Here is a 26,159-nt window from a genome sequence, read left to right as displayed (position 1 = left end):
ACTCTCTACACTAGGGTGGTATATACACCAATACATCATAGAGCGACACACTCCTGAGTAGAGATCACTCTACTCTCTACACTAGGGTGGTATATACACCAATACATCATAGAGCGACACACTCCTGAGTAGAGCTCACTCATAACTCTCTACACCGGGGCGTTAAATACACCAACATATCATAGAGTGACGCATTCCTGGGCAGAGATCACTCTTAACTCTCTACACGGGATGGTATATACACCATCACATCATAGAGTGCCTCAGTCCTGGATAGAGATCACTGTACTCTCTACACTAGGGTGGTATATACACCAACACATCATAGCGAGACACACTCCTGGGCAGAGATCACTCTACTCTCTACACCGGGGTGGTAAATACACCAACACATCATTGAGTGACGCAGTCCTGGGCAGGGATCACTCTACTCTCTACACCGGGGTGGTATATACACCAACACATCATAGCGAGACACACTCCTGGGCAGAGATCACTCTACTCTCTACACCGGGGCGTTAAATACACCAACATATCATAGCGAGACACACTCCTGGGCAGAGATCACTCTACTCTCTACACCGGGGTGGTAAATACACCAACACATCATAGAGCGACACACTCCTGGGCAGAGCTCACTCATAACTCTCTACACCGGGGCGTTAAATACACCAACATATCATAGCGAGACACACTCCTGGGCAGAGATCACTCTACTCTCTACACCGGGGTGGTAAATACACCAACACATCATAGAGCGACACACTCCTGGGCAGAGCTCACTCATAACTCTCTACACCGGGGCGTTAAATACACCAACATATCATAGCGAGACACACTCCTGGGCAGAGATCACTCTACTCTCTACACCGGGGTGGTAAATACACCAACACATCATAGAGCGACACACTCCTGGGCAGAGCTCACTCATAACTCTCTACACCGGGGCGTTAAATACACCAACATATCATAGCGAGACACACTCCTGGGCAGAGATCACTCTACTCTCTACACCGGGGTGGTAAATACACCAACACATCATAGAGCGACGCACTCATGGGCATAGATCACTGTTAACTCTCTACACCGGGGTGGTATATACACCAACACATCATAGAGCGACACAGTCTGGGTAGAGATCACTCTACTCTCTACACCGTGGTGGTAAATACACCAACACATCATAGAGCGACACACTCCTGGGCAGAGATCACTCTAAGCTCTCTACACAAGGGTGGTAAATACACCAACACATCAGAGAGTGACGCACTCATGGGCATAGATCACTCTACTCTCTACACCGGCGTGGTAAATACACCAACACATCATTGAGTGACACACTCCTGGGTATAGATCACTGTTAACTCTCTACACCGGGGTGGTAAATACACCAACACATCATAGAGTGACTCATTCCTGGATAGAGATCACTCTTAACTCTCTACACCGGGGTGGTATATACACTAACACATCATAGAGTGACTCATTCCTGGATAGAGATCACTCTACTCTCTACACTAGGGTGGTATATACACCAACACATCATAGCGAGACACACTCCTGGGCAGAGATCACTCTTAACTCTCTACTCCGGGGTGGTATATACACTAATACATCATAGAGTGACTCAGTCCTGGATAGAGATCATTCTACTCTCTACACTAGGGTGGTATATACACTAATACATCATAGAGCGATTCACTCCTGGGCAGGGATCACTCTAAACTCTCTACACCGGGGTGGTATATACACCAACACATCAGAGAGTGACGCACTCCTGGGTATAGATCACTCTTAACTCTCTACACCGGGGCGTTAAATACACCAACATATCATAGAGTGACGCATTCCTGGGCAGAGATCACTCTTAACTCTCTACACCGGGGTGGTATATGTACCAACACATCATAGAGCGATTCACTCCTGGGCAGGGATCACTCTTAACTCTCTACACCGGGGTGGTATATACACTAATACATCATAGAGTGACTCAGTCCTGGATAGAGATCACTCTTAACTCTCTACACCGGGGTGGTATATACACCAACACATCATAGAGTGACGCACTCATGGGCATAGATCACTCTACTCTCTACACAGGGGTGGTATATACACCAACACATCAGAGAGTGACGCACTCATGGGCATAGATCACTGTTAACTCTCTACACCGGGGTGGTAAATGCACCAGCACATCATAGAGTGACGCACTCATGGGCATAGATCACTCTTAACTCTCTACACCAGGGTGGTATATAAACCAACACATCACGGAGTGATGCATTCCTGGTAGACATCACTCTACTCTCTACCCTTTGGTGGTATATACACCAACACATCATAGAGCGACACACTCCTGGGCATAGATCACTCTAAACTCTCTACACAGGGGTGGTATATACACCAACACATCATAGAGTGACGCACTCCTGGGCAGAGATCACTTTACTCTCTACACCGGGGTGGTAAATACACCAACACATCATAGAGCGACACACTCCTGGGCAGAGATCACTATACTCTCTACACAGGGGTGGTAAATACACCAACACATCATAGAGCAACACAGTCTGGGTAGAGATCACTCTACTCTCTACACCGGGGTGGTATATACACCAACACATCATAGCGAGACACACTCCTGGGCAGAGATCACTCTACTCTCTACACTGGGGTGGTAAATACACCAACACATCACGGAGTGACGCACTCCTGGGCAGAGATCACTGTTAACTCTCTACACCGGGGTGGTATATACACCAACACATCATAGAGCTACACACTCCTGGGCAGAGATCACTCATAACTCTCTACACCGGGGTAGTAAATACACCAACACATCATAGAGTGACTCATTCTTGGATAGAGATCACTCTACTCTCTACACTAGGGTGGTAAATACACCAACACATCATAGAGTGACCCAATCCTGGGCATAGATCACTGTTAACTCTCTACACCGGGGTGGTAAATACACCAACACATCACGGAGTGATGCACTCCTGGTAGACATCACTCTACGCTCTACCCTTTGGTGGTATATACACCAACACATCATAGAGCGATTTGCATTAGTCATTTCAGGAATGTTTAAAGGATTACAATATGACAAAGGCACTATGCAACTTGCTACATATTTAATATCATTTGCATATAACCAGCATGTGGGATTGAAATAACACAAGTTTAAGTTATTAAACTGAGAATCATATAGTGCACGAACACTGATTATTTTCAATTTCTGTTAAAAACATCCCTTGCTTCTTTTTCATATAATGAAGGGACTCGTGGACTTGCACCAAATTAAACAAAAGGTATCTTGTGAGATCAGGGCTGAGCTTTGTTGCCTCTCCAGAGCTTCCTGTGAGGACAGCATGAGTAAACCTGTGCTTTACTGAATGAGAGGATTTAAAGGAAACTCTTTTCATAGTCACCTTTGAACTCAGTGTCCTCCTCCATGTTGTCAAGGCTGTACATGTTGATGCTGTGAACACATCGGGCTCTTCATCAGCACATGGTTCCTAGTTTTATGGAGCTATTAACATTGTGAAACACTTGAGGGTGGGGGGTCCTCGAACTGACAACAGGACAGGTGGCATGTCAGAAGAACTATGCACACCTCAGCAGAGATCTAGCATGTGCTGCTTCAGGTTCTGTCTATGAAAATGATATTGAAGTAACATCTGGAAGTGGATCTGTATTTCAAGATATGAACAATGTCTGAATGCCTGAGAGCAAACCAAGGCTTGCCTGTGGTAGTTCACACCTCTTCTTAATTTTCAAATGCAGGTGTAGTAATATGACCCTTTATCATCTGTAGTGTTCAAAATTGGGGCATTCAAGTGCAGGTTACGCTGAAAGGAGCAGGGTTTTCTTTTAATATTCTCATATAATTCAAAAGTTTTTATGTTTTACAAGCTTCTGACCACGGTTATACCTTTTATGGATGATCACATCTTTCCTCGAATTCAGCCATGGATATGTAATGAATAAATAGCACTTAGCTGAGACCCTTTAATACAACCAGTGAAAATGGATTTTAAAAGATTAGTCTTTGTAATACTGTTAAAATGTTAATTTTACCAAAATTCTTCTGTTTATTCAGAGTTTTCTTTAAACTATTAAAAAAAAATTCAGAAGAGCACTGAAGTGTTTTAGAATTCCAATAGAGAAAGATGGCTGGACTGTCCCTAATTTTAGGTTTATTATTTCGCTGCAATTCTGAAACATATGGGCTTTCTTATAAATGGTTCCTGTGATACAATCTCATACAAGGCTGGACTTCTACTTATATGTAAGTTAATCCTAGGAAATCAAGCAGAGGAATTGTTAATACAATTTGTAGAGCTGAACTATTATCAAAAATGTACTCAGCGATTGGTGTCAGGAAGATTAGTGTACGGTTGATGGGTATTGTTGCATAAACATTTCTGAGCTCACAGTACTTCAGGTTTACATGCAACATACATGCCAATGATATTACATATGCAGCAAAAGAAGTTGCATATTGTATTGGTTATGGTGTGCTCCTTTAAATAGTAATAATAACTAATGCAAAACTGGTATTGTTAGCCAACGAGTCTGTGTTTCTCTAGAATTTGAATTAATACCACATTGTCGGCGCTGGTGGTCAACTCTCTTGCACGTCTCCTTTTGGTCACTTCACATCATGTATGAAAAGGCAGAAGAACCATCCCTTATCCAGGATTGTACACTAAACCTCCTCATGCTGAATGTGCATCTGCCAGGCACCCTGAGGCTTCTGCCATATATTGCAAATACACTTTTACAAAGAAAATAAACACAAATAAACACCAGTCCCAGCTGGACTTCAAGGAGCTATAACATTACAGTTTCACAGAACACAGGGATAGGCTTCAAGGCTCAAGAAGGCCGGATACATTCTCCCAAATGTCCCCCTCTTCCACTCAGTGTGCACGGATTACAAGAATGGGTAGTGGGCTTCTTCTGTATTAGTAGGACAAGGGTGTGGGTGACCACCCGTCCATCTGGTTGCTCTCCCTGAATGGAACAAAGGTCCGAGCAGCCTCATACGTGTGACCAGAGGGACAGTCTCAGCTGTCGATGGGGTGGAAAGCTATGCCAACACCCCAAGCCAGAGCTACAGTAGGCCCCACCAGAGGATCATGTGCTGGAGCTACATGTGTTGTAGAGTAACTGGGGAGGGGTCCCCTGGTTCTCTGGGTTGAAAAGAACCACCAGGGACCCATGTAAGTGCTCTAGCAGGCCCCGACTGAGGAACCCCAGGACCTGGGGTCCATGTGCAGGCCTGCTGTGTCTGCTGCAGGCCTGGGAAGGGCTAATCTGCTTGAATCGCTCGAGAAGGTCAGAGCTTGGGCTGACCCAGAGGTGGAGTCCGATGGCCCTGGACTTCATTCTTCAGCTTCATGTGTCACAAAGTGCACTGGAAGGTGTTCCTCATGCTTCACGAGGGCTCCCTTGCTTGGCGGGGTTAAGAATCTCTTACAGAGCCCAAAGTCAGAGTCTACACGTGACCTGGGGGTCGAGGCCTCTACCCCTAGGATCCATTCTCCAGCTCGCTATGCCACTTAGAGCCCAGGATGGGATTCTGCTTGCCCAAGTTTGGAAACTGTGGCCGAGCCCACACATCAGCGCTTCGGTTGGCTTAGAAGCCCCCTGCCCTGGGCTCAGTTCTTCAGCCTGCCATGTCACAAAGTGCCCTGGGCAGGATCCTGCAGGCACAGGAATGTCCCCCGTGCTTGGTCTGGTTATGAAGCTTCAACTGGACACCGGATCAGTGCTCCAGCTGGCACTTGGGTGGAAAACTAGGACCCTGGGCCCTATGTTAGAGCCCACCAAGCATCCAAGACAGGGTCTCGCTGGCCCAGAAGGCCTCACCTGATTGGCCGGGCTAAGAAGCTCTGACCAGGCCCTGGGTCATACCTCCAGAGGGCCCAGGGGTGGAGGCCCCTGGTGTTCAGTTCCATTCTCTGGCTAAATGTGTCTTAACTCTAAAGTGCTGGGACGGATCCCACATGCTCCATGAGATTTCCTCTACTTCGCCAGGGAGAAAAGGTGCATCCTGGCTTCGGTTAAGAGCTCTGTGAGGCCCCCACAGGCCTATACCCATGGCCCAGCTCAGCCTTCTAGAATTCGATTTACTGAGTCAATCTGCACCAGCCTGGCCCCTCCAGGGTCAAATAGAATCTGTTTCATAAGACATGGTGTGACCAGATGGCTGGCCTTTCAGCCAGGCCTCCTGATCGCTCTTATACCATATATCTGGTCATACATACCATAGGAGTGCATAGCGCCTAGATTGCTGGGCTGAGCTGGAAGTCCCACTGAGGGATCATTTGACCCTTTGAGCCCAGCCAGGGGCCCCAAGAGGTTGAATACATACTCTTGATTATCTCCCTCTGTCACTGGGTGTGCACAGATTGCAAGAAATGGGAACACCCCCTAGGGCAGGCAATGCTGCAGCCTGCTGGCATGGCTCAGGCCAGTCGCCTACGCTGAGGACTTTGGGCGGCTGGGATTGAGCTCTGGCTCCTACCAGCCCCAGCATGGTGGACTGCCAGTGTGAAGTTGGGGCTACCGTCCCTCATTACCAGGCACCTAGTTGCCCAGTCATGCGTGGGCGAGTTGAGGTCTGAATACTCATGCAGTCCTGTCCAGCAGGACTGGTGGTGGAGCTGCCTGCCTCATCTGCCATGGGAGACACTCGCCCACCTGGAGTGGTGCCTGTTTTTGGCTCTGGGACAGAGTGACTGATATACTCTTTGAATCATCGTGAAGGCCAATTCCCAGAGGGGAAACCAGATAGAGCAGCACATGAACATTCTGCCTTCCGCCTCCCTCTCCTGCTCCCACAGTTGGGCAAACATTGCCTGTAACTCCCATATTAATGACGAATATAGCTAGCTGTGAGAATTAGCGTGACACAGGACACATTAATCATCAACACTTTGAATGCACCTTGCAACCCTGGATTCCCCTAAATGCAACACCTGTATGAGGGTCATTTCTCCTGGGGCTTTCCCATGGTGTGGTTTGGGCTGTCAGAAGGGGCTTTGACCCCTTCTTCCTAACAAGGTCAGAACCTTATTACCTTTTGTAGGACCTCCAGGTCTTGACTTGGATGTACACCATCAGTGCACCTGTCATTCCCCACCTTGGTGGGGCAGACGAGTGTCCACTCCTCCCCGATTGTGAAAAACTAGGGGTGCCTGGGTGTGTTCATCATGTGATGCCCAATGCCTGCCAACGTGACCCATCTTGAGCACCTACTTTTGGCACTAAGAACAGCTCCTACCTGGCCGCAGAAGCTGATTTTAACGCTGACCTCCACTGGCTTCAGTCTCTGTTCTGGAAAACAGTGTGCTGCTGAGACCTTCCCCTCTGAAATAGGAGTCCCGCTTCTACAGCCCAGGGATCAGTCTGGCTTCCCTATGCTTTGGCTTCTGACTACAACCTTAGATCCAATGTGTCAATCCACTGACTTTAAGCATATTACTAAATGGAGGAAAAGAAACTAACCAGGATTCTGTCACTAACTTTGATGGCAGGTGAAGAGCCGAGCTCTGAATTCCCCCCCCAGAAACAAGAGAAGGAAGGCGCATACAGGTGACTGACTCCCCGGCAATGCTCAGAGGGCCAAGTCCTTCTGATCAAGGCTCATCCTGTGGACAAGGTGTGGCTGGTAGTGGCCTCCAGTGTACAAGGACTGGATCTTCTTGGAGCTGGGTTTCTTGAAAATGCGGTCCAAAATGAGTGATAAACTCTATCAAAAGGCTAAATATGAGTGCAAGACTCATATTTAAAAGAACTTTGAAGACAGAGTCCATCTTCTCTACCCGATGCAGGGTGGGGTTGGACTGTGAGTCTGGGGCTCCTGTGGGCTGAATGGTTCCAGTAATCCCCAGTGAGAAGCGAACAAAGCCATAGCTTTTGTCTCGGAGGCCGATCCAGCCGGCTGACAAGTATGGGTGTGCCAACTCAATAAACCACATCACCAGCCAAGCAGGCCTCATTTAAATTTTGCACAGTCCTACCAGGACACGTAACACAACACAGTAGCAAATCCCTTTACCAGGAATGTTGATTCAGTTGGTAGAAGAAAGGACCACAACCCTCTACCAGTATACTGTGACACATCACAGGAGCATAACCCTCTACCTGTGTACTAGTGGCACATCACAGGAGCACAACCCTGTACTTGTATACTAGTGACACATCACAGGAGCACAACCCTCTACCTGTGTACTAGTGACACAGCACAGGAGAACAACACCCTACTTGTATACTAGTGGCACATCACAGGAGCACAACCCTCTACCTGTATACTGGTGACACACACAGGAGCACAACCCTCTACCTATATAATCGTGACACACCACAGGAACACAACCCTCTACCTGTATACTAGTGAGACATCACAGCAGCACAACCCTCTACCTGTATACTAGTGACACATCACAGGAACACAACCCTCTACCTGTATACTAGTGACACATCACAGCAGCACAACCCTCTACCTGTATACTAGTGACACATCACAGGAGCACAACCTGTACTGGCGCCACAACATAAGAGCACAACCTTTCTACGAATATTGATACAAATGCAGAACACAGGAACACAACCTTCGCCACAATAGCTGACACAGAACAGGTGCCTGACCCTCTATCACAACTGGAGGCGTAACTGAGTCCAGTCCTTCTTGGTGAGGCTGGGGAGAGACATTGGTGAGGTTAGGGAGAAACATACCCTTCAAAAGAAGAAACCCTCCTATTGCAGGCTTTAGTGAGACATACCTCACCTGTTAACTCATAGGGGGTCATTCTAACCCTGGCGGTCCAAGACCGCCAGGGCTAAAATGACGGGGGCACCGCCAACAGGCTGGCGGTGCCCCGCTGGGCATTCTGACCGCGGCGGTTCGGCCGCGGTCAGAAGTGGAAAACCGGCGGTCTCCCGCCGGTTTTCCGCTGCCCAAATGAATCCTCCATGGCGGCGCAGCAAGCTGTGCCGCCATGGAGGATTCTGACACCCCATACCGCCATCCTGTTCCTGGCGGTTCTCCCGCCAGGAACAGGATGGCGGTATGGGGTGTCGCGGGGCCCCTGGGGGCCCCTGCATTGCCCATGCCAATGGCATGGGCACTGCATGGGCCCCCGTAAGAGGGCCCCAAAAAGAATTTCAGTGTCTGCTTTGCAGACACTGAAATTCGCGACGGGTGCAACTGCACCCGTCGCACCTTCCCACTCCGCCGGCTCAATTCTGAGCCGGCGTCCTCGTGGGAAGGGTGTTTTGCACTGGGCTGGCGGGCAGCCTTTTGGCGGTCGCCCGCCAGCCCAGTGCAAAACCCAAAATACCCTCAGTGGTCTTTCGACCGCGGAGCGGTATTTTGGAGGGGGAACTGTGGCGGGCGGCCTCCGCCGCCCGCCAGGGTGAGAATCACCCCCATAGTCTCCTATTCCAGGATAGGATGAGGCATACCTCACCTGATGATTCCCTGTTCCAGGTTGGGGTGAAACATAACTCACCTGATAACTCAAACTGTCCTATTCTAGGCTGGGGTGAGACATACCTTACCTGATAACCCACACCCTCCTGTTCCAGGCTAGTGTAAGACATCCCTCGCCTGTTAACTCACACCCTCCTATTCCAGGCTGGGGTCAGACATATGTCACCTGATAAACCAACCTGATAACCCACACCCTCCTGTTCCAGCTGGGGTGAGACATACATCACCTGATAGCCCACACCCTCCTGTTCCAGCTGGGGTGAGACATACATCACCCTATAACCCACACCCTCCTGTTCCAGGCAGGCGTGAGACATACATCACCCGATAACCCATACCCTCCTGTTCCAGGCAGGGGTGAGACATCCCTCACCTGTTAACCCAGACCTTCCTGTTCCAGGCTGGGATGAGACTCCCTCGCCTGCTAACTCACACCCTCCTGTTCCAGCTGGGATGAGACATACCTTACCGGATTACCCACACCCTCTTGTTCCAGGCTAGTGTGAGACATCCCTCACCTTTTAACTCACACACTCCTATTCCAGGCTGGGATGAGACATCCCTCATCTGTTAACTCCCTCCCTCCTATTCCAGGCTGGGGTGAGACTTTCATCATCTGATAACCCACACCCTCCTTTTCCAGGCAGGGGTGAGACATCCCTCACCTGTTAACCCAGACCTTCCTGTTCCAGGCTGGGGTGAGACATACATCACTCGATAACTCATACCCTCCTGTTCCAAGCAGAGGTGAGAAATCCCTCACCTGTTAACTCACACCTTCCTGTCCCAGGCTGGGATGAGACATACATCACCCGATAACCCACACCCTCCTGTTCCAGGCAGGGGTGAGACATCCCTCACCTGTTAACCCAGACCTTCCTGTTCCAAGGTGGGATGAGACATCCCTCACCTGTTAACTCACACCTTCCTGTTCCAGGCTGGGGTGAGACTTCCTCGCCTGATAATTCACACCCTCCTGTTCAAGGCTGGGGTGTGGCATACCTTGCCTCATAATTCACATCCTCCCGTTCCAGGCTGAGGTGAGAAACCCTCACCTGATAACTCACACCCTTCTATTCCAGGCTAGACTGTGGCACACCTTGCCTGATAATTGACACCCTCCCATTCCATGCAGGCGAGAGATATATCTCACCTGGTAATGGACAGCCTCCTGTTCTGGGGTCGGACAACACTTGTGTGACCAACCTATTCGATCATCCATTCCACAGCAGAGTAAAATGTTGAGTGTGAAATTACGCATCAGCAATACTCCATCACTGTTGGGCCGAGGTAGGGTGCTCCCACAGTGTCTCCTTCCCAGGGGACAGATTTAGTGTCCCAGCAACATGGTAGCAGCCCAGCTCTCCAGAATTCATCTGTCTTTTATCTCACGTGCTGGAACTTCCGGTCTACACCGCTTTTGTGTTCTCTGCTGTCAATCACACCCACTCATAAGTGACTTCAGCCAGTCTCTTCACTAAGCCTCACTTTGGGTCTTTGACTGTCTCTGCAAGAGGTGGGTTCTCTCCTGTTGGACTTGGCCCTCTCTGCAGAGCCATCCACAAACTTATTTCCTTCACCCTCCTATTTCCGGAGCCCGTTTATGTTGGCTTGTAGGACTCTGTGCACTTCACCACTGCTCACCACTGCTAAAGTGCTTGTGTCTCTCTTTAAAACATGGTTGGTGAAATTGGCTTATACCCAACTGGCACATATAATTTACTTCTAGGTCCCTAGTAAACTGGTACTGCATGTACCCAGGGCCTGTACATTAAACAATGCCAGTGGGCCTGCAGCACTAATTGTGCCCCTCAGTTAGGTAGCCCTTTAAACATGTCATTCCTGCCATTGCAGCATGTGTGTGCTGTTTTAAACTGCCAATTCGACCTGGCAAAATAATTCTTTTGCCAGACCTAAACCTTCCCTTTTAATACATATGTCACCCCAGGGGTAGGCCCCAAACAGAACATAGGCCAGGGTGGACGTGTACTTTTAAGCTTTACATATCCTGGTAGTACTGCAAGGCCTCCCTCTCCCATGGGAGAGATACTTCTGATTGGTGAAAATCATCGTGAGATACTGAAGGCCGTGCGACTCATACCGTGTTACCAGACACCCCCACGCCAGCTTCATTCACTTTATGCATAATGTCAATACAGCCGATACGATGGTTTGAACAAAATACTTTGGCCAGGGGCACTATGGCCGGGCTGCCATGTGTGCAAGTGAGAGTGTGGTCGTTGAGGATGTATGAACATGTGTGCATATGAATCGAATATATGTGTATGGGAGAGCCTGTGTTGTATGTACTTGTGGCACAGGACATATCTTTCGCCATATGTGGCACCGTTCTGTGTATAACAAAAACACACAACCATGTTTTTAAATGGGAGGAATTTAAAGTGCAGAATTTTTTTTTGCAAAAATTTTCATAATATGGAACATTTTCCTGCACTTTACATTTCTTCCACTTAAAAAAATTAATTCCTGTATTTTCATTTAGAAGTATGACACGTGTCTACCAGCCACTGGGACCAAGATGCCTGCTGTATGTAAATGCAACACTTTGAAATGCTGCCCTGCTGCTTGAAGCCTGCTCTCTTGCCTTGCTCAGAAGGAAGGCTGAACCTGCTCCCTTCATAGGCTTAGTAACTCCGAGGGTCTGCTGACTGATTTGATCTACAGGGACATAAACTCCATAGGCCTCCCTGCATCTGCCCAGCTGACCTGCTGCCTGGACCTTAACTAGACCTGCAACTAGACCTAAAAGTGGAACTGCCTGAGCCCTGCTGGCCTCTGCAAGAGTGAGTCCCTGATCCTCAAGAGGTGCCTTCCCAGGTCCTAGACCCTTGGGTGGCAGCAAAATGATCTCCTCTCACTCAAAAAGGAGAAATCCTGAAGTTCTGGGCTCTCTGCGACGTGAATGGGCCTGTTTACTCCAAGATCTTGCTGTCTGCGGTGACAGCTAATGCCAAGCTCCGATGACCCAATTCTTTGCAGTGACGACCAACAATGTGAGTTCTGCATTTCACTCTAGAGCCTCACCAGCCCATGGAGGGATTGCCAATTTGAATCTCCAGCAATGACAGTCCATGGCGCCCGACAGGATCCTCATGCTACATCGATGACCATCTGCAACCCCAGCCTGCTCTTTGCACTACAGCACGACCATCCGCAACGCTTTGCCTGCTCCTCCCGCCCCCCTTCATCATGAACAGAACTCTTCACGCTGGTCTTTAGAAGTTAACTTTTTAAACGGAACTAACCTGGTCCCTGTTTCTGGACCGTGTTCCATCGCGGTAAACCTGAACTTGAGACTTTCACACAGTCTTGCACAGCTAGATACCGGTGAGTGGCGCTTTGTGCTTTTAGGTGCTATATTTAATTTAAATCTCTGAAATTGCATATTTCTGATTCTACTGGTTGGAATTTTGTCATTTTGATGTCAAAGTAATTTCTTAAATTTTACTGTAAGTTTATAAATTGGTGTGGAATGTTTCTTGTGCTGTGCTTTCAGTTTATTGTTTGAATGCTGCAGAAATACTTTACACATTGCCTGTAAGTTAAGCCTGACTGCTTTTGTGCCAAGCTGCCAGAGGGTTAAGATCAGGTTAATTTAATGACTCTTGTGGTCACCCTGATATGGATTGTGGCTGCTGCTTGAGATGGGCTCACAACCCCTCAACCAACAACCCAATTTCTCACATCTCTTGTGTGCTTTCTCCAAGAATCTAGCTTCAGTGCAACTTTACAAATTCTGAGCTTGTGGTTTGTGAGGTGTCTGAAGGAAGGGAGGCAGGAGTGTGGGAAGGACAGAAGATGGTAGAAGGAAAGGGAGTAAGAGGCTGCAGTTCAGAGATGAGACCGAGCACGCTAGTGTTCTGAGCTTTAAAAGAACCTATCAACTCCTCCACCCTCCGTCCTGACTCCAAGGATGGCAGCGCTTGTAGGCAGCTTCACAACATCTAACCAGCTTTTCTTTGCTTCTTACAGGACAGGTTAAGAACTGAAAAGAAGAATCTGGAATCTGAGTTTGAAATACTGCAGCAACTCCTGAAAGAAAATGAGAAAACACTGAATGAAAAACTGGAGAAGATGGAGAAGAAAATTAATATGGTAGAAAATGCAAATATCACAAAACTGACCAATCAAATCACCTCTCTCAAAGCCCTGATAACAGAGATAGAAAAGAAGTGTGAGGCGTCGGCGTGGGAACTCCTGAAGGTGAGACAGTGTTTGGTAAATTCAACATAAGAAGAAAGGGAAAGATTCATCCAGTGTGTGCAGTGCTACATGTATAAGGGAAACATGCGTGACCTCCTAACAGTATCAATGCACAGTGGCCCCAGGCACTTTCACAGAAACACACAATATACAGAAACCAGTAACTTACATTGCCCCCTTTTTACGCTGTCAGCCAATACAACATACAAACTGAGGCATTTACAGTCACCTCTAACAGTATCAGATGTCAATAACCCATCTCAATGTAGGGCCTAGATATTTTTTATTTCTGTATTTTTTTGTATTTGAGCTTTAGCGACACACCAGGCAGTTCCAGTACAAGGATTAACATAATGGATGCCAGAAGCATAATGTGAAAAGGCAAGATAGGAATAGCACAATGAGAGACACCATCTGAGAGTATTGGGGGTCATGGCACACGAATACCAAAACATAGGGCCAAAGTACGTCATGGATAAACTTACTGCATGTTCTTTTGTGTCCTTATGGTCTCCTTCTTCTTCATACACTTAAGGGCTCAGTCCCCATGCCAAGAATATAGGCTTTCCATATGCCACTTGGATATGAGGACATCTCGCATTGTTGGTGGCAAGAAAATGTATTTTCTCTGAACTTAAAGGGTGAAGTTGAGTATGATCATCCGGGCATCCAGCATCTTGTCCTCATCCAGTGTTCTCAGACATGTAAAGATCTTATTCCAACAGCCTTCAATTTCTTCATGGAAAAAAGATATGAAGCAGCCCATACACATGGTCAAACATTCAAACGGACCCACCTGCCTCGAAGCGGTGGAAGTTGTCTCTCCAACATGTAACTCCGGGTTGAAACCATTTCCTCCATTTTAAATATCATGATGTTCAAAACATTTTTGGGCTGGCCAATTACTATTTTCCTAATGCAGATGGCCACAGACTTTCTCCGTTGACAAGATTGCCTCTTGTAAGGTGACTGGAGTGGTAATAAGTTAGATATCAGGGCCTGATTCACAAAGGTAAAGTTAGAACAAAAGTCTAACTTTAAACCTGAAGTCTGAGTTTAGACCTGAAGTCTAACTTTACACCTGAAATCTAAGTTTAGACCTGAGGTCTAAGTTTATAGCAAAAGCCTAACTTAGATCACAAATCTAACCTTACTACTTTTCGGTATTCACAGAGGTAAGTTACTAGGAGTAACTTTCCTACTAGTAATTTTACTAGTAGTAAAGTTCCTAGTAGTAACTTACTTTAGTGAATACCGAAAAGTAGTAAAGGTAGACTGTGCACACGTTATATTAGTGTGTTGCAGGGCCAAGCAAAATGTCAGGATATCAGTTTCACATGCAGTTGGACACTCAGGCAGGGGGACCATGGACATTCCTGTTCCATCACCCTACGAAGCACCAAAACCATAGCCAGGTGCAAGATACCTTGTTATGGTAGTCATGTTCCCTAAGCTACTCTCTTCTTGTTACACAGTTGCCTGGAAACCCTTTTGGACCCTCCACACATGGGTCACCTTCCCCCAGGGCCTTAACTAAGGTTAGACCCACAAGGACGGTGTCTACACAGGTCACGTGGTCCTCCTGGGCATCTGCCTTTTCACTTCTGGGATATGCATTTGAGGGAACGTCTCCCTGACAAGGGTGGTCTGGAACATTCGGGTACCTCTTTACCTCTGCCCTGGGTGATTGGTGCAGGTGCTCCCGTCTCTTGCAGTCACTGCAGGAAATTGGCAAGAATCTGAATCAGAGCCTCCAAAAGTCTGTAGCTCCACCAGCTCTGCACCCAGTGTAATGTGCTTCTGGAGCATCCAGCTGCACGAGAAGCCCCTACCTTAGAGGTGGCCACGTTCTGTGTTCTTCCTGGATAGCTGCACTCTCCTTGCCCAGACAGATGTTTCCTGCAAGGCGCACTTCATGTACCTTGTGTGCTTGTATCTCCACCTTCAGGGCACTCTGCAAGAACCCTTGCTTCTCATACCTCCTCATGCAGAGCGCTCTTCTCATACCCCTTCTGCTTCTACCTCCTCATGCGGGGCAGACTTCTTGTACCCCATCTACTTGTACCGCCCCATTTAGAGCACTCCTCTTGTACCCCATCTGCTTATACCTCCTCACAGAGAGCGCTCTTCTTATACCCCTTCTGCTTGTACCTCCTCAATTAGGGCACTCCTCTAGTACCCCATCTGCTCATACCTCCTCATGCGGGACAGACTTCTCGTACCCCATCTACTTGTACCCTATTACTCCTCTTGTACTCCATCTGCTTGTACCTCCTCATGCAGAGCACTCCTCTCGTACCCTACCTGCTTGTACAGCCCCATTTAGAGCACTCCACTTATACCCCATCTGCTTGTACCTCCACATGTGGGGCAGACTTCTCATACCCCATCTGCTTGTACCGCCCCATTTAGAGCTCTCCTCTTGTACCCCATCTGCTTGTACTGCCTCATTTAGAGTACTCCACTCGTACCCCATCTAATCGTACGTCCTAATGCAGTGTATGTTGTGTTGCGTGCATGCAGGTGTGTGGTGTGTGGAATGCGTGTGTGCATGCATGGTTGTGAGTGTGAGTGTATGTTGTGTTGTGTCTCTTCTCATTCCCCTTCTGCTTGTACCTCCTTCTCCTGCAGGGCACTGTTCTAGAACCTCGTCTGCCAGTACCTTGTCTTGCAGAGCACTCTTCTTCTACCCCTTCTGCTTGTACCTCCTCATGCAGAGCAGTCCTCCAATGCCCTGTCTGCTTGCACCTTTTTCTCCGCAGGGCAGTCTTCTAGTACCACTTCTGCCAGTACCTCCTTTTGCAGAGTACTCTTCTCGTACCCCATCTGCTTGTACCTCCTCAACCAGGACACTCTTCTTGTACCCTTTTTGCCTGTACATCCTTATACAGGGCGCTCTTCTTGTACCCCTTTTGGTCATACCTCTTCATGTAGGGCACTCTTCTCGTACTCCTTCGCCTCGTACCTCTTCATGCAGGGCACTCTTCTCGTACTCCTTCTGCTTCTATTTCATGCAGGGCACTCTTGTTGTACCCCTTCTGCTTGTACCTCCTCCTGCACAATACTCCTCTCGTTCCCTGTCTGCTTGTACCTCCTCCTGTAGGGTACTCCTCTTGTACCCTGTCTCCTTATACCTACTCATGCAGAGCATTCTTCTTGCACCCCTTCTGCTCGTACCTCCTCATGCACTCCTTCTGCTTGTACCTACTCATGCAGATCATTCTTCTCGTATTCCTTGTGCTTCTACTTCATGCAGGGCACTCCTCTCGTACCCCTTCTGCTTGTACCTCTTCATGCAGGGCACTCATCTCATACCCTGTCTGCTTGTACCTCCTCCTGCAGGTACTCTTCTCGTACTCCTTCTGCTCGTACCTCCTCACGCAGGGCACTCCTCTCATATCCTGTCTGCATGTACCTACTCATGCAGAGCATTCTTCTTGCACCCCTTCCGCTCGTACCTCCTCATGCACTCCTTCTGCTTGCACCTCCTCATGGGCAGCACCCCTCTTGTACCCCTTCTGTTTGTACCTCCTCATGCAGACCACTTCTCCCATAACCTGTATGCTTGTAACTCCTCCTGCAGGGCACTCATCTCGTCCTCCTTCTGCTTGCACATCCTCATGCAGGGAACTTCTCTTGCACTCCTTCTGCTTGTACCTTCTCATGCAGGGCACTCCTCTCGTACTCCTCATGCAGAGCACTCCTCTCGTACTCCTCATGCAGAGCACTCCTCTCGTACTCCTCATGCAGGGCACTCCTCTCGTACTCCTCATGCAGAGCACTCCTCTCGTACTCCTCATGCAGAGCACTCCTCTCGTACTCCTCATGCAGGGCACTCATCTCGTACCCCTTCTGCTTGCACATCCTCATGCAGGGAACTTCTCTTGCACTCCTTCTGCTTGTACCTTCTCATGCAGGGCACTCCTCTCGTACTCCTCATGCAGAGCACTCCTCTCGTACTCCTCATGCAGGGCACTCCTCTCGTACTCCTCATGCAGGGCACTCCTCTCGTACTCCTCATGCAGAGCACTCCTCTCGTACTCCTCATGCAGAGCACTCCTCTCGTACTCCTCATGCAGGGCACTCCTCTCGTACTCCTTCTGCTTGTACCTCCTCATGCAGGGCACTCCTCTCGTACCCCTTCTGCTTGTACCTTCTCATGCAGGGCACTCCTCTCGTACTCCTCATGCAGGGCACTCCTCTCGTACTCCTCATGCAGGGCACTCCTCTCGTACTCCTCATGCAGAGCACTCCTCTCGTACTCCTCATGCAGGGCACTCCTCTCGTACTCCTCATGCAGGGCACTCCTCTCGTACTCCTCATGCAGGGCACTCCTCTCGTACTCCTCATGCAGGGCACTCCTCTCGTACTCCTCATGCAGAGCACTCCTCTCGTACTCCTCATGCAGAGCACTCCTCTCGTACTCCTCATGCAGGGCACTCCTCTCGTACTCCTCATGCAGGGCACTCCTCTCGTACTCCTCATGCAGAGCACTCCTCTCGTACTCCTCATGCAGAGCACTCCTCTCGTACTCCTCATGCAGGGCACTCATCTCGTACCCCTTCTGCTTGCACATCCTCATGCAGGGAACTTCTCTTGCACTCCTTCTGCTTGTACCTTCTCATGCAGGGCACTCCTCTCGTACTCCTCATGCAGAGCACTCCTCTCGTACTCCTCATGCAGGGCACTCCTCTCGTACTCCTCATGCAGGGCACTCCTCTCGTACTCCTCATGCAGAGCACTCCTCTCGTACTCCTCATGCAGAGCACTCCTCTCGTACTCCTCATGCAGGGCACTCCTCTCGTACTCCTTCTGCTTGTACCTCCTCATGCAGGGCACTCCTCTCGTACCCCTTCTGCTTGTACCTTCTCATGCAGGGCACTCCTCTCGTACTCCTCATGCAGGGCACTCCTCTCGTACTCCTCATGCAGGGCACTCCTCTCGTACTCCTCATGCAGAGCACTCCTCTCGTACTCCTCATGCAGAGCACTCCTCTCGTACTCCTCATGCAGGGCACTCCTCTCGTACTCCTCATGCAGGGCACTCCTCTCGTACCCCTTCTGCTTGCACATCCTCATGCAGGGAACTTCTCTTGCACTCCTTCTGCTTGTACCTTCTCATGAAGTGCACTCTTCTTGTACCCCATCTGCTCAGTGAGTTAGACTCTACCCTCAAGGTAGATACAGGGTTAGGAGCCAAGTGCCTTGCACAGCTCCTTAGTCACCAGGCAGCTGTACTGATGGAGAGCTCACAAAGCAGGTTTCTGGGATAATGCTGTCCACCTGCCCCCTATGTCCAGCAGGCAGACCCTGCTCTCTCTAGGCAGTCTACAGCTCTCCTCGCCGGGTTCCTGCCCATGAAGTCACAATCAGGCGTCCTGGCTCTGAAGCTGCAGTATTACTCCTCAGCAGTCTTTATGGTTCTGACAATGGTCAAAGACAAGCCTGGTGCATGGAATTAGTTTTTATCCACGGTTTGCAGACGTGGATGTGGGCTCCAGAGATCCATCTCAGGAGCGGGTTTCAGGCAGTTCCTGATAATGTATTCAGTTGCCCAGAATGGTCAGGCCAAGGTTTTTGTTCCCTCAAGCGTGGCAGAGAGTGGGAGTGGAGGAGGGTGCACCTTGATGGAATCTGAGACAAAGGCACAAAAGAGGGAGAGACCCTGCAACTCAGCAGCTGCACAAACCTGTCCACAACAACCATTCTGGGGAGAATGAGCAGGAAGTGGTCATGGACTCTCCCAGCACATCTAAGTGGCACCTGCCTCCCTCCTTCCTTTCAGAGGAGCCTGGTCAGCCTCAAAGTGCTTTAATACACCCATAACCCACCTCCTTGTTTGGCAGACTCTTTCCATCTTTCTCCTCCTCTGTCTTGGGTCGCACTGACAACCAACAGATACAAAATTCTGTCCCCTTAGGTTAAAGCACGACAGAAATGCTCCACGCTCACCCTAATCCACACATGCAACACTCATAGTGCAGACTCAGGCCTCCATTATGACAACAGTGGTATTGCCCACCTACCGCCGTGGCGACGGCCACCAAAATACCATCGCCACGGCTACCTGCCGTCTGCCATATTATGACCGTAGCCGGAATTCCGCCAAAAGGATGGCAGAATTCCGGCTCCAGCCATGACGGCGGACAGCGGTAAGGTGGCGCTGCTGCAGACCGTATCATGACACATGGCCTGGTGGTATTCTCATGGTGGATGCTGCTGCTGGCAGCAGCTCCCCGTCCCATATCCTACCGGACCCTCTCACAACAGGTAAGTTGGGTGCTCCGACAGGGGATGGGGGTGGAGGATGTGTGTGGGGGGGTGTATGTTTGTGTGTGCGTGCATGCAGGTGTGTGGTGTGTGGAATGCATTCCCCTTCTGCTTGTACCTCCTTCTCCTGCAGGGCACTGTTCTAGAACCTCGTCTGCCAGTACCTTGTCTTGCAGAGCACTCTTCTTCTACCCCTTCTGCTTGTACCTCCTCATGCAGAGCAGTCCTCCAATGCCCTGTCTGCTTGCACCTTTTTCTCCGCAGGGGATGGGGGTGGAGGATGTGTGTGGGGGGGTGTATGTTTGTGTGTGCGTGCATGCAGGTGTGTGGTGTGTGGAATGCATGTGTGCATGCATGGTTGTGAGTGTGAGTGTATGTTGTGTTGTGTGAATGCGTGGGTGCCTGTATGTATGTAAGTGGGTGTGGATGTGTGTGTGAATGGATGAATGCATGCATGGGTGAAAGTGGGTATGAGTGTGTGTATGCGTGTGTATACTTTATACATGTCATCTGCAGCACTCATGGTGCAGACACACTTTATACATGTCTTCTGCAGCACTCACAGTGCATACACAGTCTTCATACATGTCTCCTGCAGCACTCACAGTGCAGACGCACTCTTTATACATGTCTTCTGCAGCACTCGCAGCGCAGACACACTCTTTATACATGTCTTCTACAACACTCACAGTGCAGACACACTCTTTATACATGTCTTCTGCAGCACTCACAGCGCAGAGACACTCTTCATACATGTCTTCTGCAGCACTCACAGTGCAGACACTCTTTATACATGTCTTCTGCAGCACTCACAGTGCAGACGCACTCTTTATACATGTCTTCTGCAACACTCACAGTGCAGACACACTCTTTATACATGTCTTCTGCAGCACTCACAGTGCAGACACACTCTGTATACATGTCTTCTGCAGCGCTCACAGTGCGAACACAGTCTTTATACATGTCTCCTGCAGCACTCACAGCACAGACACACTATACATGTCTTCTGCAGCGCTCACAGTGCGGACACAGTCTTTATACATGTCTCCTGCAGCACTCACAGCACAGACACACTATACATGCCTCCTGCAGCACTCACAGCGCAGACACACTCTTTGTACATGTCTTCTGCGACACTCACAGTGCAGAGACACTCTTTATACATGTCTTCTGCAGCACTCACAGTGCAAACGCACTCTTTATACGTCTTCTGCAGCACTCACAGTGCAGAGACACTCTTTATACATGTCTTCTGCAGCGCTCACAGCCTAGACACAGTCTTTATACGTCTCCTGCAGCACTCACAGTGCAGAAACACTCTTTATACATGTCTCCTGCAGCACTCATGGTGCACAGACACTCTTTATACATGTCTCCTGCAGCACTCACAGTGCAGAGACACTCTTTATACATGTCTTCTGCAGCACTCACAGCGCAGACACACTCTTTATACATGTCTTCTACAGCACTCACGGTGCAGAGACACTCTTTATAGATGTCTCCTGCAGCACTCACGGTGCAGACGCACTCTTTATACATGTCTCCTGCAGCACTCACGGTGCAGACACACTCTTTATACATGTCTCCTGCAGCACTTACAGTGCAGAGACACTCTTTATACATGTCTTCTGCAGCACTCACAGCGCAGACACACTCTTTATACATGTCTTCTGCAGCACTCACAGTGCAGAGACACTCTTTATACATGTCTTCTGCAGCACTCACAGCGCAGAGACACTCTTTGTACATGTCTTCTGCAGCACTCACAGTGCAGAGACACTCTTTATACATGTCTTCTGCAGCACTCACAGTGCAGTCACACTATTTATACATGTCTTCTGCAGCACTCACAGTGCAGACGCACTCTTTATACATGTCTTCTGCAGCACTCACAGTGCAGAGACACTCTTTATACATGTCTTCTGCAGCACTCACAGTGCAGACGCACTCTTTGTACATGTCTTCTGCAGCACTCACAGTGCAGAGACACTCTTTATACATGTCTCCTGCAGCACTCACAGTGCAGTCACACTATTTATACATGTCTTCTGCAGCACTCACGGCGCAGACGCACTCTTTATACATGTCTTCTGCAGCACTCACAACGCAGAGACACTCTTTATACATGTCTTCTGCAGCCTGTCCAGAGCCCCTTACTCTAACCGTTCAAGTGTAGCTGGCCGTATATTAAAAAGCAGGCTCTATAGGGTGCAGCTCATAATTCAATTTTAACAGCAATTACATTGGGGGAGATGTATTTAAGGGGGATTACATCACAGGAGGTGCAAGTACCAGTGTGGAAAAGTGAAAAACGTGGAGTTTTCAGGGGCAGAGACCCTTTTTAAGTTACTTCTAGATCTGTATTCTTAGCTTGTGTGTCATCACCTGTTGGGTCTTGTAAAATGTTGTCTTTATGGGTGGAGATTATTTATAATTTGTAATATTATGTGGAATTCACCATGAGCTGAGCCATGTGATACCGAATAGAATATAACAAACAATGCAGTGTCATGTGACCCCTTTCCAGCTATCATGTGACCTCATTCAGAATATCACAGAGTGTGTAATACAGCCTAATTCAGAATATCACAGACTGGGCTGCTCCATATAATCCCATTCAGAGTATTGCAGGACTATGTCATGTGACTATCAAACTGTTTAATGTAAACTCATTCATAGCATCACAGACTGTTGTGGCAAGAGACCTGGTTCAGAATATCAATGTGTTTTGTGAACCCATTCAGAATATCAGAATGTGCTATGTCATATGATTGCCGTTCAGAATATTACAGATTGTGCTGCGTCATGTGACCCCATTCAGAATATTGCAAACTGTGCTGCGTCATGTGACTCCGTTCAGAATATTACAGATTGTGCTGTGTCATGTTGCCCCTTTCAGAATATTAGAGATTGTGCTGTGTCATGTGACCCCATTCAGAATATTACAGGACTATGTCATGTGACTATCAAACTGTTTAATGTAAACTCATTCATAGCATCACAGACTGTTGTGGGAAGAGACCTGGTTCAGAATATCAATGTGTTTTGTGAACCCATTCAGAATATCAGAATGTGCTATGTCATATGATTGCCGTTCAGAATATTACAGATTGTGCTGCGTCATGTGACCCCATTCAGAATATTGCAAACTGTGCTGCGTCATGTGACTCCGTTCAGAATATTACAGATTGTGCTGTGTCATGTTACCCCTTTCAGAATATTAGAGATTGTGCTGTGTCATGTGACCCCATTCAGAATATTACAGGACTATGTCATGTGACTATCAAACTGTTTAATGTAAACTCATTCATAGCATCACAGACTGTTGTGGGAAGAGACCTGGTTCAGAATATCAATGTGTTTTGTGAACCCTTTCAGAATATCAGAATTTGCTATGTTATATCATTATCGTTCAGAATATTACAGTTTCAGCTGTGTCATGTGACCCCGTTCAGAATATTACAGATTGTGGTGTGTCATGTGACCCCATTTAGAATGCTACAGATTGTGCTGTGTCATGTGACTATCAAACTGTTTAATGTAAACTCATTCATAGCATCACAGACTGTTGTGGGAAGAGACCTGGTTCGGAATATCAATGTGTTTTGTGAACCCATTCAGAATATCAGAATGTGCTATGTTATATCATTGCCGTTCAGAATATTACAGATTGTGCTGCTTCATGTGACCCCATTCAGAATATTACAGATTGTGCTGCGTCATGTGACCCCATTCAGAATATTGCAAACTGTGCTGCGTCATGTGACTCCGTTCAGAATATTACAGATTGTGCTGTGTCATGTGACCCCATTCAGAATATTACAGATTCAGCTGTGTCATGTGACCCCGTTCAGAATATTACAGATTGTGGTGTGTCATGTGACCCCATTCTGAATATTACAGATTGTGCTGTGTCATGTGACCCCATTCAGAATATTACAGATTGTGCTGTGTCATGTGACCCCATTCAGAATATTACAGATTGTGCTGTGTCATGTGACCCCATTCAGAATATTGCAGATTGTGCTGTGTCATGTGACCCCATTCTGAATATTACAGATTGTGCTGTGTCATGTGACCCCATTCAGAATATTACAGATTGTGCTGTGTCATGGGATTTCCATTCAGGATATCACAGTCTGTGTCGACAGAATATCAGACTTGGTACAAGGATGTGGAGGCATCTCTCAATGTCTACTAACTATCAATCAGTCAATCAATCAGTGTGCACTTTATTGGGTTTAAAATTACAAACCATAAGAGTCAATTACAATAACACCAGACAATACACAGAGAATCATTCAGAGGGATACCAGAGCACAAGCAACGCACAAATAATAATAGTCTGAATACGAAAGTAAACAAAATAAATGGTCCATTAATTAAAAAAACAGGTACACACAAAGTCCCAAAGTATTACAAAGGATTGTGAATACACACACAATATTCGGAAAGCAAAAGATTAAATTCTACATTCCTAAGTCTAAAAGCACAATTTAAAAAACAAGCAACAGACCAACAAGCAAAAGCATCACTTAGTAGCTGTAAAAAGTATAGAGCAGCCCTGGCCATTTTGAGTGTCTTCTAACTAGAGATAGTTAGAAGTGTTCAATGAAAGTTAGATTTCCGACCACATTTCACTCCTAAAGTGAAGCCAAAATGTACCATCTTCTGTGGAAACTGATTCCTCTGTGTTTCTTTCTTTGCTTTGCAGGATGTCAGACGCACCCTGAGCAGGTAAGGCTGGTTTACTATCCTCTTCTCAGTGTGTAAGGAGCAGGTCTTGCTGCTGCAGTGTGTAAAGGCCACAGCTGAGCTCACACAAATCACTATCCTGCCAAAGAAATATATCAAAGGACCCCGCATTATACAAAATACAACCCACCTATGTTCCTCAGAAACTCAGGCCCAGTACTTTAAAAGACCCAAACCGTACCAGCACTATTCTCCTCGGTCTCCAAACCCACAGTACATTCACACGTTCTTTCAAATCCTTCATTTTGTTGTAAGAAATCTTCAGATCCTCATAAAACTTCATTGAGATCTCAGAATTCTCTGATGAGTCCCCTGAAAACATCCCTGAGTCCAGGGAATACTCTGGAAACTCGTTTGTTGAAGTAATTTAATGAATCCTCCACAAATGAATGTCTATCTTTATACAACTTCTTTAAAGTTTGTTAGCAGCCACAGATCCTAGAAAAAGTGCCAACAGCCCACAAAAAATGTAATTGTTTTACTGGAAAGCACCCCCAAGGTGCTCCCAGTGTCCCAGGAGACTGGGAGAGAGGGACTCAGAGAAAGGGTGATGGAGGCACCAGGGGACAGGGAGAGAGGGACTGAGACGGAGACTGAGAGAGAGGGTGATGGAAGCACCAGGAGACAGAGAGAGAGGGGCAGAGAAGGAGACTGAGAGAGAGGGTGATGGAAGCTCCAGGAGACAGGGAGAGAGGGACAGAGAAGGAGACTGAGAGAGAGGGTGATGGAAGCACCAGGAGACAGGCAGAGAGGGACTGAGAAGGAGACTGAGAGAGAGGGTGAAGGAAGCACCAGGAGACAGGCAGAGAGGGATTGGGAAGGAGACTGAGAGAGGGTGATGGAAGCACCAGGAGACAAGCAGAGAGGGGAGGAGAAGGAGACTGAGAGAGAGGGTGATAGAAGCACCAGGAGACAGGGAGAGAGGGACTGAGAAGGAGACTGAGAGAGAGGGTGATGGATGCACCAGGAGACAGGGAGGAAGGGACTGAGAAGGAGACAGAGAGAGGGTGATGGAAGCACCAGGAGACAGGGAGAGAGGCACAGAGAAGGAGACTGAGAGAGAGGGTGATGGAAGCACCAGGAGACAGGCAGAGAGGGACTGAGAAGGAGACTGGGAGAGAGGGTGATGGAAGCACCAGGAGACAGGAGGAGAGGGACTGAGAAGGAGACTGAGAGAGAGGGTGATGGAATCACCAGGAAACAGGGAGAGAGGGAGGGAGAAGGAGACTGAGAGAGAGGGTGATGGAAGCACCAGGAGACAGGCAGAGAGGGGCGGAGAAGGAGACAGAGAGGGTGATGGAAGCACCAGGAGACAGGCGGAGAGGGACTGGGAAGGAGACTGAGAGAGAGGGTGATGGAAGCACCAGGAGACAGGGAGAGAGGGGCAGAGAAGGAGACTGAGA

At 48.2% G+C, this 26,159-nt stretch overlaps 1 protein-coding gene across 2 annotated transcripts in view; it reads left to right on the top strand.

The window, feature by feature from the left end:
• Window positions 1–26,159, top strand: part of LOC138301385 (E3 ubiquitin-protein ligase TRIM39-like) — a 106,390-nt gene that overhangs the window by 52,985 nt on the left and 27,246 nt on the right. For both annotated transcript variants that reach the window (XM_069241820.1, XM_069241821.1), the window contains exons 3-4: window positions 13,502–13,732; window positions 24,716–24,738. In XM_069241820.1, the coding sequence (XP_069097921.1) occupies window positions 13,502–13,732; window positions 24,716–24,738 (254 nt within the window). The remainder of the gene's footprint in view (window positions 1–13,501; window positions 13,733–24,715; window positions 24,739–26,159) is intronic.

This window comes from Pleurodeles waltl, chromosome 6 (assembly GCF_031143425.1).
Source record: "Pleurodeles waltl isolate 20211129_DDA chromosome 6, aPleWal1.hap1.20221129, whole genome shotgun sequence".
In the NCBI taxonomy this organism is placed as follows: Eukaryota; Metazoa; Chordata; class Amphibia; order Caudata; family Salamandridae; genus Pleurodeles; species Pleurodeles waltl.
Note: the sequence above shows the minus strand (reverse complement) of the source record. Positions and strands in the feature narration are given on the sequence as shown.